This window comes from Vulpes vulpes, chromosome 2 (genome assembly GCF_048418805.1).
Source record: "Vulpes vulpes isolate BD-2025 chromosome 2, VulVul3, whole genome shotgun sequence".
Classification (NCBI taxonomy): domain Eukaryota; kingdom Metazoa; phylum Chordata; class Mammalia; order Carnivora; family Canidae; genus Vulpes; species Vulpes vulpes.
In genome coordinates, this window is record NC_132781.1 from 60,944,073 (window position 1) to 60,956,444 (window position 12,372).

Here is a 12,372-nt window from a genome sequence, read left to right on the forward strand (position 1 = left end):
CTCTTGTCCCTGTAGCCATCAGGTCTTTGCTGGATCATGCTCCGGGGTACTGATGCTTAGAGGGTGTTCGGTAAATAACACAGTGTGTGCACTTCACATCTCTTTGACCTATGTGATGATTCATAGTTTGTCATATTAATACTTAAAATATTCGATTTGAATACTTCCTCTACCCAACACTTGGGGATCACAGGGAACCCATTAATAATATGTGAAATTAAAAAGCTACCAATAGCCTAGGTAGGTGTGTGTCTGGAGCCCATTTTACCTTGTAGGAAGCCTCACAAACTGACACATGGGTGCTGTGCTTGGAAGAAAGGCATTTTGGTAGCTCTGAGTCTGTCCTGGCACATTTCCCTCTTTATAGAGCCCCATCTCTATGATTTTGGACATCTCTGGCAATTGACAGTAGTAAAGACTAGCTCTTAAACATGGGTGGTCTGCCCTGTCTCACTTCTTTCAAGGAGGAGTGGTGTTTGCTGATTAAGACTCTGATGTACAAGTTCATCCCGGAAGCTGATCTGATTCTCATCTGTCCTCCTCCCCCACCTCCCACTGCCTGCGTTTTCAAGCTGTCATCTGGGTTCTTGGTCAGGGTCAATAAGATGTTGGAATTGTGCATGAAATTTAATAATGAACAGCTGGGAAATAGAACATTTTAATTTTTAAGTGAATGTTAATTTTTAAAATCTTTTTTTTTTTTCCCCTGCTTGGAGGAATCTTCCCAGCCAAGCAACCAAACTGGTCACTGCTTTTCTGACTGTCTTTCTAGAAGATGTGGACTGAGTAGGGGTATGGTTGTATAGCAGCTGACCACCTGTGGGGAGTGTGAGATTCTTAAGTGGGACCGAGTCTTCTTTTCTGATCTCTGTGCTCAGCAATGGGTCTGGTGTGCAGTGCAGGGGCTTAGGAAATGTGCAGTGAGGGACTATGTGCACTGGTCTGGCCCTTCCTATAAATCAAGTGCCTGAAGACGCAGATCCCTTCTGCTCTTCTCTTAATCCTCCTTTCTTTGTGAAATGGGGATGAGGGTAGCACCCACTTTGTAAGGTGGATTTTAGGATTAAATGAGAGAGCGAAAGTCAAGTACACTTAGTCCCTATGCACCATAAATATGAAATAAACACACCTGCTACCTGCCTTCCCCCCACTTCCTGTTTTTTAAAAAATACTTTATTTATTTATTTAAAGTGTGAGGAGAGCTAGTGTGTGTGGGGGGGGAGGGTCAGGGAGAGGGAGAGAATCTCAAGCAGACTCCCTGCTTGAGCTGGAGCTCAGTGTGGGGCTTAATCTCATGACCTGAGCCAAAATCAAGAATTGGACACTTAACTGACTGAGCCACCCAGGTACTTCTCTCTCTCTCTCTCTCTCTCTCTCTCTATCTATCTCTCTCTCTCTTTTTAAAATAATGTCACCTACTTACAACATGTCCAGCTGGTAAACAGTTGCAAGATTTAGTTAGCAGGCTGGGTCAGACCTTCTAAAAGATCCTTGCTGAGCTAAAACTAAGGATAGCAATGAATGAGGCAGCAACACAGGACAGAGTTTAAGTTCAGAAACGTGGGCTGTAGATGTGTAAGCTGAGCCTGTGAGTGTGTGTGTGTGTGTGTGTGTGTGTGTGTGTGTGTGTGGTGGTTTGTGGTTTGAAATCCTGTCATTCAACAGAGCAGGGGGTTTTATGTGACTAAAATCATCACATAAGCTTCTAAAAACATAACAAAACAAAAGCTCATTATTATTCTGCACTGACAAAAATGTTAGGGTAGCAAAGGTGAGTGGAAATGATGATAAATATGGATTGTAACCCCAGCTTCATCAGCAGAGCTAGTCAATGTCCATATAAGAAGCAATACAGACAGGACGCCTGGGTGGCTCAGAGGTTTAGCATCTGCCTTTGGCTCAGGGCAGGATTCCTGGATTCCCGGGATTGAGTCCCACATCGGGCTCCTTGCATGGAGCCTGCTTCTCCTCCCTCTGCCTGTGTCTCTGCCTTTCTCTCTATGTCTCTCATGAATAAATAAAAAATTAAAAATCTTAAAAAAAAAAAAAAAAGGAAGCAATACAGAGTGGTAGCTCAGAGCATGGACTCCAGAGTCAGACCATCTGGGTCTGAGAACCAGCTTGGCCCCTTGCTAGCTGTGTGACCATGGGCAACTTATTTAACCTCTCTGTGCTGCTCATTGACAAAATAATAATCAAAAGAGCACCTCTGAAGGATGATGCCTTTAGCACAGTGCCTGGTCTCACAGGAAGTGCTCAGCATATGTTAGTTACCAGCAGCACAGCAGCAGCAGCAGCAGCCAACTGTGTGGCCCTGGACAAGTTAGCAAGTCTTTCTCAGCATTGATTTTCTTAACTGTGCAAGAGACTTAATAGGTGGCAGGGCTGTTGCCAAGAATAAATGAGGAAGTGTATGTGAAGGTGCTTGGCAACTGGTGCTTTCATGATTGAAGGAAAGAAACCAAGAGCAGCTCTTCTCTCTGTGTGGTGTGAGGGCAGAGCTGAGACTCTAGACAAGATGGGGAGGGACAGGGGAGCAGCCTCAAAGTGTCTCCCCCCAAATCTCTGGGGGAAATTCTGCTCTGCAGGGGGAAGGGGGAGGTCAGAAGCAGGGCACAAGTTGGAGCGAGAGGGACTGACATCTCAAGAATTAGAGTGAAGAGCCTAGTAACAGATGGACAGAAAGATGAGAGTCTAGTGAGGTTCTTTTATACTTTGGGGTTGGGGCTGAAGCTGAAGCTGGGGCTGAGGCTGGGGCTGGGGCTGAGACTGGGGCCGAGGCTGGGGCTGGGTCCAGGGCTGGGGTGAGGTGAGGTGGGAGTTGACCCAGCCTTGCCCAGCCTCACTATGAAAATCCAGCTTTGCTGATGGGAAACAGGCAGTTTTGTGAAAACCCACCCTCCACTGATGTATAGGACCAAGGGAAGTTCTCATTGGCTCCATCTATAGCAAACAGATCTCCCCAGCAGCCTTGCCAGGGCCATGTGCATGCAGCCGGCAGGGCCCCAGTGGGGATGCCTAGCCCTTTGTTTTGCCTTCATCATTGGCCTTCTTCCCTCAGTGGATGAAGGACAAGCAGATGCCTAGTGGGGACAGGCCCATTTGTGCTGGGGTTGAATCTAATGAGTGTTTCAGTCTCTGCTTCCCAGCAGGGGAAGTGAAGCCACTTCCTGAGCAAATGGGGGTCAGAGCTGAGTTTGTGTCACCCTCCTCCTATTGGGCCCCAGCTGCTATGCAGCCTGCCTTTCCAAATCTACCCTCAGCTGTTGGTTAGTTTGCTGTCATTCTTGTGTTGCTTCCTGTGTTTGTCTTGGCTTTGCCAAGTCCCTTTCGAGCATTCTAAGCGCAGAAAACATGCCTCCCCTTTGCCTCTTTGCACTCCTAGCAAAGAGGTAACGTGGTCTGAGGAGGGTCTGTGCCAGAGCTCCATGTTCTAGCCCTGGCTGTCGAGGGGCTCTATGGAGTTCCTGCTTTTCTGGGTGACTCTGTCTCCTTGTTTGTTTTTTTGTTTGTTTTAATAATAAATTTATTTTTTATTGGTGTTCAATTTGCCAACATACAGAATAACACCCAGTGTTCATCCGTCAAGTGCCCCCCTCAGTGCCCGCCACCCAGTCACCCCCCCCCTCCCGCCCTCCTCCCCTTCCACTACCCCTAGTTCATTTCCCAGAGTTAGGAGTCTTCCATGTTTTGTCTCCCTTTCTGATATTTCCTACCCATTTCTTCTTCTCCCTTCCCCTGTGTCCTTGTTTGTAAAATGAATGATAACACCAGAACCCTCTTAAATCTGGGGCCCTTTTTGGCCTATAACCAAATTTTTTACCTAGAAATCCCTTTCTGGTAAAAGGCACATTATTATTATTATTATTATTTTTTAAAGATTTTATTTATTTATTCATAGAGACACACAGAGAGAGAGCAAGAGAGAGGCAGAGACACAGGCAGAGGGAGAAGCAGGCTCCATGCAGAGAGCCTGAGGTGGGACTCGACCCAGGGTCTCCAGGATCACGCCGCTGCGCCACCGGGGCTGCCCTATAAGACACATTAAAATAGCTTTCTCTCTTTTGGCTCCAGTGTCACTCTCTCATCCTCCCAAATCAAGGATTAGGGCCTCTTTAGGCTCAGATGACACCCACAGGGATAAAACTCAAAGATGCCACTGGCTGTTTAGGAAGAGGCCGAGAGGTAGGGGGAGGGATCCAGAAGGAAGAAGAGAACTAGGAAAGCAGCAAAAGGGGACAGGGTATGAAGATGTGCAGGTAAGAACACCCTCAGGGCCCCAAAGTCAGCCCTCCAAGGCACCTGGCCAGAGCCTCCTGTTCCTCACCCAGAAGATGCTGCCCCTGCAAATGTCATACGACCCCACTGACTCCCTGGGGCTAAGTCAGGATTCAAGGACTGTCTCAGCAGATCACAGCTGATCCCAGTTTTCCCTTGGACAATCTCTGCCCCACCTTAGGAAAGCTGCCCTGACTCATGGGGCCTTATGTCTTGTCACCAGGAAACGTCCAGAGGTTGTGACAGTGACCAGATGGAAGGCACCGGTTGTGTGGGAAGGCACTTACAACAGCACCATCCTAGAAAATTATTATGCCAAACAGAAAATTACCATAGGTTTGACAGTTTTTGCTGTTGGAAGGTAAGTGTTCCTAATAAAATTGACCTCAGCTTTTTCTTGTTTTATCATAAGAATGTTTGTGAGGGGCCCCTGGGATTATGGAGCTGTGCCTGCCTTGTTTGAATTACTAGATAGGAGAATGTTATCATGGGACGTTTTCCATCTCTGTTCTACTGAGGCCCCAAAAGGGCTGGAAACAAAACAACAAACAGTAGGTGAGTCGGACTCCTTCTCACCTCAAGGTAAACGTCCCCAGTTACAAGTAAAAATGTCCGCTACATCCACAGAGCCTAGGGTCTTTAGCACACCCACAACTACCTCCTCCCTGACCTCTGTGGCTTTCTCTGGAAATTCCAAAAATAGCAGTTGTTGGCCCAAATGTGCACCAACCATCCTCCTTCACTCTCAGACCCAGGACCAAGGACAGAAAGATTTACAGTCTAGAGTGATCCAAGTGTGGTGGTTCTCCATGTCTTCATGGGTTCCTCATGTCTTCCTTGACCCCCAGAGATTCAGCTAGCCAGAACTTCCTCTTCCAGAGATTGGGTAGGCAGTCATTTTTACTTGAAATTAGTAGCTGGATATTAGTTTTAAAATGTAACCCATTTTGCTCTTTTGGAGAGTTTTGGGTTTTTTGGGTATTTTTCCAAGACAAAAGCAAAAGTTCGATCTTCCTAGTCCCTCTCTTCCCCCAGCCATGGGCCTTTCCTTCTGTTTCTTTCCTGAAAACCACATGGAAAGTTGATCCCGTGGCCTGTATGAAGAGTGTTGAAGGCCCAGGTTGATCTGAGCTTCAGCTCTACCTGCTATAGGGCCTAAAGGAGAGCTCCACGAAGATCTGATGGTTCTCCTAAGATCTCCAACCCAGAGCCTAGAAGCCATCCTTGTCACCATACTAATCAGGTATGGTGACCTAATTAGTCATCTGGGTGGCATCTCTAATAGATTAAGTGTGACTCTGGAGTGTTGACATTTTCCTCAGGAGACTCTGTACTGTTCTGAGTCAGGAGCCAATACTCAGCTAACCTAATCCCATGGCACGAATGTTACAGAGTGATTCGATCTTGGTGTTCCCTAAAAGAACAGAATACTGCCTATGGCTTCACACTGTCTTCACTGTCTAGCTACAACTCTGCAGAACCAAACTGTAAATCACATATCCTGGGGAAAGCCCTATGCTCTCCACCCTGAGGCTTGAGAGGACTGTTTGTGCACTCAGCAGCAATAAATCCTTGTTAAGAATGGGTTTGGACTTTTAGTTAGGAGGTGTGATGTTTGGTTGCCTTTCAAATAACAATGCAGGAAGTCAACAACAGTATTTTAATCTCTAAACAATGCTAAACCTCCACAGCTCCCTCCCTTGCCCTAGGATTGTCTCCCAAGCTTCACAGCACAGTAGATTTATCTTAAAGTTTTAGACCACCCAAGAACTTCCTGACAACCAGCTACAGAGCCATGTTGAAGTCTCTGTTTATATTGCTCAGATATCTTCTTTCCATTTAAATAATCAGTATTGTAAATTCTTGGGCTTCTAGTGGCCAGCATTAAAAGCATACTTTATTTTGGTAGTAAAGAAAGGAAATCCAAGCAGTAACCAAAAAGCGAAACAAAGTACCAATTATTATGGCTCACAAAACTTCTTGATTGGCTGTAGCTGTTATCAGCAAATTAAATTCAATTCACATTCTCTGAGCAACCATGAGTCTGGGGTCTGCATGAGCTCTGTTAAGCCATCTGACTACTACTTTCTCCTCTCTATGATCTCCATGGTTTCACAAGGGCATATGGCTTGGGTACAGAAGACACCAATATAATGTGTTTGGAATGAAGATATACGTAGCTAAAATATCACCACCCACCCATTAGAATTGCCCAAATCCAAAACACTGGCAATACCAAATGCTGGTGAGGATGTGGAACACCAGGGACTCTCATTCATTACTGGTAGGAATGCAAAATGGCACAACCATTTTGGAAGACAGTTTGGCAGATTCTCACAAAGCTAAACATAATCTTACCATGCAATCCAGCAACTTTCTTCCTTGGTATTGAGCCAGAGGAGGTGGAAACTTACGTCTACATAAAAATCTGTACACAGATGTTTATAGCAGCTTTATTGATAACTGCCAAAACTTGGAAGCAAACAAGATGTCCTTTAGTAGGTAAATGGATAAACTGTAATTGGATAATCCTTACATTGTAACAACTGGAATATTATCAGTGTTAAAAAGAAATGGGTTATCAAGCCATGGAAAGACATGGAGGAACCTTAAACACGTTAAGTTAGTGAAAGAAACCAATCTAAAAAGACTGCATACTGTATGATTCCAACTACATAACATTCTGGAAAAGGGAAAACTATGGAGACAGTGAAAAGATCAATGGTTGTCAGGAGTGGGGTGGGTTTGGGAGGGAGGGTTGGATGAACCGGCAGAAGACAGGATTTTTAGGGCATATTATACTCCGTATAATATTATAATACATAGCAATAGGTACATGTCACTATACATTTGTCCAAATCCAGAGGATGTACAACACCAAGAGTGAGTCTTCTGTAAACTGTGGGGTAATAATGATAGTCCAGTGTAGGTTCATGGATAGCAATGGATAGCATGGATAGCATGTGTTACCCTAATGCTGGATATTGATACTGGGGGAAAGCTGTGGGAGGGTAGGGGAGCAGGGGGGTACATGGGAACGAACTCTGTGCTTTCAGGTCAATTTTGCTGTGAACCTAAACATGCTCTAAAAAATAAAATCTGTTTTGAAAAACAAGGAAAAATAGTTAAACTGAGGTTGAATCAGAGGCTGTTTGCTTTGGTGTTTGGACAAGTCTTACGGTGATGGCATCTGAAAAATGGATTGGTGTGTAGGGTAATCAGTGGGATGCTTAGAGGATGAGTAAGTAATAGAGAAGGATATCCATATCCTATCACTCATTCTCTGGGTCCCAGGAGAGTGGTGATGGTTAGGCTTAATATGTCCCCAGAGGACCCAAAGGTCATGTCCCTCTTGCATCTAATAGGACAGTAGCAACATTGGGTATAGTTTGAGGGAGAACTAGTGCCCCCTGATGTTGGTCAGAGGGTACATACTTCCAATTATAAAATGAATAAGGTCTGGGGATCTAATGTATATCACGGTGATTATAGTTAAAAATACTGTATTATATACTTGAAAGTTGTTAAGAGAATAAATAATTTTTTTTAAAGATTTTATTCATTCATGAGAGACACACAGACAGAGAAGCAAAGACACAGGCAGAGGGAGAAGCAGGCTCCATGCAGGGAGCCTGATGTGGGACTCAATCCCGCGTCTCCAGGATCATGCCCTGGGCCGAAGGCAGGCGCTAAACTGCTGAGCCACCCGGGGAGCCCCTGAAGAATAGATCTCAAATGTTCTCATCACAGAAAAGAAATGGTAGTTATGTGGCATCGTGGAAGTATTAGCTAATGCTATAGTGGTAACCACTTTGTAATATAAAAGGGATTAACACTCTATACAAATTACACGTAAATGATGCTGTATGTCAATTATATCTCCGTGAAGCTAGCACCCACTCTGTCTGTCCAGATTCTGAACCAACTGATAAATAAGACAAAGGGCTAAGTAAGGTAGATGATGCGATCATGTTTATTATAGTTAAAGCTGGTCCTGGGGAATGTGGCTTCTATCTGCAGACCCTAGACATCCTGGTATTGAACTGCGGAATTAGAAAGATTAGGTATCCAGGCTTCCAGATGTGGAGTAAGGCCTGTACCCCTAGGCTTACTTCACGGCCCCAAGCAGTTGAGAGCACAGGCTCCCTCCAGCTGGCTGGTGGCCATTTCCAAGAGTGAGAGTAGTTGGGGTAGGGCTGCAAATGCCCTGTCGCTCTTCCAAAATCAGCAGGTAAGTCACTCCTCCTCTCCAGAGTGGAGCGAATGAATGGTGGAAAGCAGCCAGGAATGTTACCCTATACAATGTGGGAAACATATGTCTGGGATGGGAAAAATCATTCCTCCCCTAAACTGCCAAACACAGACAAGATGATTAAAACAGCACGTAGACTCCTGCACAAATTCCATTGGTGACATTTGTCCCCTTCTTCTTTGTTTCAGATACATTGAGCATTACTTGGAGGAGTTCTTAATATCTGCTAATAGGTATTTCATGGTTGGGCACAAAGTCATATTTTACATCATGGTAGATGATGTCTCCAGGATGCCCTTGGTAGAGCTGGGTCCTCTGCGTTCCTTCAAAGTGTTTGAGATCGAGCCTGAGAAGAGGTGGCAGGACATTAGCATGATGCGCATGAAGACCATCGGGGATCACATTGTGGCCCATATCCAGCACGAGGTGGACTTCCTCTTCTGCATGGATGTGGACCAGGTCTTCCAAGATAGCTTTGGAGTAGAGACCCTGGGTCAGTCAGTAGCTCAGCTACAGGCCTGGTGGTACAAGGCAGATCCTGACGAGTTCACCTATGAGAGGCGAAAGGAGTCTGCAGCATACATTCCATTTGGCCAGGGGGATTTTTATTACCACGCAGCCATTTTTGGAGGAACACCCATTCAGGTCTTAAACATCACCAAGGAGTGCTTCAAGGGAATACTCCAGGATAAGAAAAATGACATAGAAGCTGAGTGGCATGATGAAAGCCACTTAAACAAGTATTTCCTTCTCAACAAACCCACTAAAATTTTATCCCCAGAATATTGCTGGGATTATCACATAGGCCTGCCTTCAGATATTAAGACTGTCAAGATATCTTGGCAGACAAAAGAGTATAATTTGGTTAGAAATAATATCTGAGTTTAAACTGTGCCAGTAGGTTTCTGAATCTGAGAGACCTGGCTAGTATTATTCTGGCTACTTCCTCAGAAGAGTAACACTTAACTTTTAAACAATACTAACAAAACACCAACACAGCAAGTACTTGCTCTTCTTCCTTATAACTTTGCAGTATGGGAGAATGAACCTATGGTAATCAGATGTAAATTCCCAGTGATTTCTTATCTACTCTGGGTTTGGGGGAAATACTATCAACTGAACAACAACAACGACAACAACAAAATTGACACAGGCAAAGAAAAAGCCAGAAACCCTCTCTACGTGCCAGATAATGTATTGGAGAAAAGGGTGCTAAGGAAGTGTTTGGCAACAAGATATAATTATGGTAGGGGTGGGGGTCATCCCCATGACTTCAGTGTCTGCTGAATCTAAAGCAACATCGAGTTGCTTGGCGGCAGCAGAACTCTGAATAAGAATACAATCCACCTGGGCAATTCTCAGATGGTTTCAGTAGCAGTCTGCTTTAGGCCATTTGCTGTCCATGTTTTCCCATCTGGAAAGTGCTGTTTGGCTTCTGTGCAGAAGATTGGTGGAGATTCTCAATGGTTATCATGGTGATGAAGGTTTGGAGTCCATTGGGTGCTCGGCATGGAGTGAAAACAAAGACTCAAAAGTGAGTTTTCCACGAAATGGCAGAGAGTGGAAAAAGAGGAGACTGATCTCTATGGGCCACCTCTGAGGGGCACATGGCATGGGGCTGGTGCTTAAACACAGCATGGATCCAGGCACCGAGCGGGACGCAGCGCGGGTCATCTCCAGCCTCCTCAGACCCACAACGACCAGAGCAGAGGGGTCTTTGCATGGAAGGTGCTTCCTGCTTTTGCCTAAGTCACATTCACTCTGCCAGATCCTGCAACTTGTGCCTTCAGTTCCTTAGCTAGAAGTGGATGGTGCCAGAGAAGGCAAAGCCCTGCAGTGGAGAAGAGGCTTGCATTTCCCAAACTTGGGGTGCAGGACAGTAAGCCGTCAACATGTCCTGTTGCCACCTACTCTAGCTCTCAGGGCCATTCAGCCCATCCTGCCCCCAAGTGGAGCACTGACATCAAGGAGTAGATTGATTTTGAAAAACTCTGCCATTAAGGAACCTCCTTTTCTGCTGCCCTGTCTGCACTACTGAAGCCTGAGAACGAGACATTGAATAAAATGGCTAATTGATTGATTTTGTATCTCAAGCAGAGAGGATGGCATTGGGAGGCCCAGTCCTCATAACTGAACAGCTTAACATACAGTTCCCTTCTCTAAGAGAAGCTATGAAATCCTACATATTAAAGTTAAGCGATTCAATGTCAAGGAAGTTGGGAGGCAACATCTACATATGCAGGTATATTTATAGTTTGCTTGTTTTCCAGTTTTGATAATTTTTTTCCATTTTTAAGTGATTTATTTGAAGAGCCACTGCACAGGCGCCATGTTCAGCACAGTGGGCTTATGTGATAAAATGAAGCCCATGTTTTTTCTACTATTTCACTGTGCCTCCTACTCTTCAATCCTTGCCAAAAAAATCTCACAACTAGCAAAACCAAACCAAACCAACAAAAATCCTGAAGAAGTGGAGTTTGTAAAAGAAAGTGAAGACCACACATCAGTTAGGACACTCTCTTTCCAGGACTCAACTTCTGGGATCTATTCTGGAGTAGACAATTGAGCATTTAAGTCCTAAACCAAAGAAATGATCTATCTTAAAAGATTTAGGGGACAGGGTTGATGTTTAACTTTAGAGAGAATATTGATTTCTTTTTGCTTAAATTTAAATCCCAAATGAACAAACTCAAGATATCATTCATAGTTATTCCTAAACATTAAAAAATAATAATAAAATTCTGATTCCAATTGAATAAATTATTTTCTCAGTAGATTCTGGTCTGGTCATGGATTGTGCATTTCCTCCCAAAGATGTTCAGAATAATCAATTACAAAATTTTACATTTTTGGCCCCAAAAAGGCCTGATGTCCTTCTAAAAACGTGTTCACTATTACGAAGATAGAACATGGTTGAGAGTCCCAAACTTTTAAAACAACAAATACTTACGGAGTACTTTCAAAAGTGGTGCATTGAAGTAATTAAGTGCCAGTGAAAGAACCAGAAAGAAAAAGCTTGTCTCTGGAGCCCAGAGTGCAGTGTCAGGACAGAGACAAAATGCCAGAACTGCATCTGGGGGTTATTATTCCTGACCTCTGGGCATTATATGTGGCAGAGGGAACCCCGGGAAAAGGCTGAATTTCCAGCCAAGTCAGGGTGGGTGGATTTGTAACAAATATAAACATGAAAAGTGACTAGGTGAATGAATGTGGAGCATCACACTAAGCCTTGCTGGGACTAAAGTCACACTGCCGGGAGGTCAGCCCAGTACTGGCAGATGGGAACGTCCAAGCTCCTGGGCCCTAACCCTAACCCTAGATTGTGTTCTGTCTGACCCCAGTCCCAACCTTGGCTCCAAATTCCAAGGCATTGAGGACACGTGAGTGACACCAGAAAGCTCCCCCATGCACCCAGATGAAATTCTGTGATTTGGAATTCCAGCAGTTGATTCCAGCCTGAAAAATCTGAAGAGCCTCCTAAGCCCAGTCGGCATGTTCCACGGCCCCGTGCACATCCATTCCCGAGTCTGAGCCTCCCACTGAGCATTGCCTTCAACTCAGGCCTCCTGTAAAGTCTCTACCCTATGGGCATATAGGACCCTCCGAGCTCCTGGGTCCTAATCCTAACCCTAATTTGGTTTTGCCCTGACCATGCCCCAAAGCCTGGCTCTGAACTGTGAAGGATGGGGGACTAGTGAGCGACACCATAACAGTCAGCCAACCCCCCAGGTGGAAAAATTGCCATTCAAATGAGGGGCAGAGAAGGAAAACCTGAGATGGATTATGGGCTCCCTGAGCCCAGGCCCATGTTCAATGCATGCCTGCACATTAGCTGCAAACCT

At 44.9% G+C, this 12,372-nt stretch overlaps 1 protein-coding gene across 9 annotated transcripts in view; it reads left to right on the forward strand.

Moving 5' to 3' along the window:
- The window catches only part of GGTA1 (glycoprotein alpha-galactosyltransferase 1 (inactive)), a 56,666-nt gene extending 45,362 nt beyond the window's left edge, over positions 1 to 11,304 (forward strand). For all 9 annotated transcript variants that reach the window (XM_072748770.1, XM_072748768.1, XM_072748764.1 and 6 more), the window contains 2 exons: positions 4,502 to 4,639; positions 8,719 to 11,304. In XM_072748770.1, the coding sequence (XP_072604871.1) occupies positions 4,502 to 4,639; positions 8,719 to 9,412 (832 nt within the window). In that variant the 3' untranslated portion in view covers positions 9,413 to 11,304. The remainder of the gene's footprint in view (positions 1 to 4,501; positions 4,640 to 8,718) is intronic.
- The last annotated feature ends 1,068 nt before the right edge of the window (positions 11,305 to 12,372 follow it).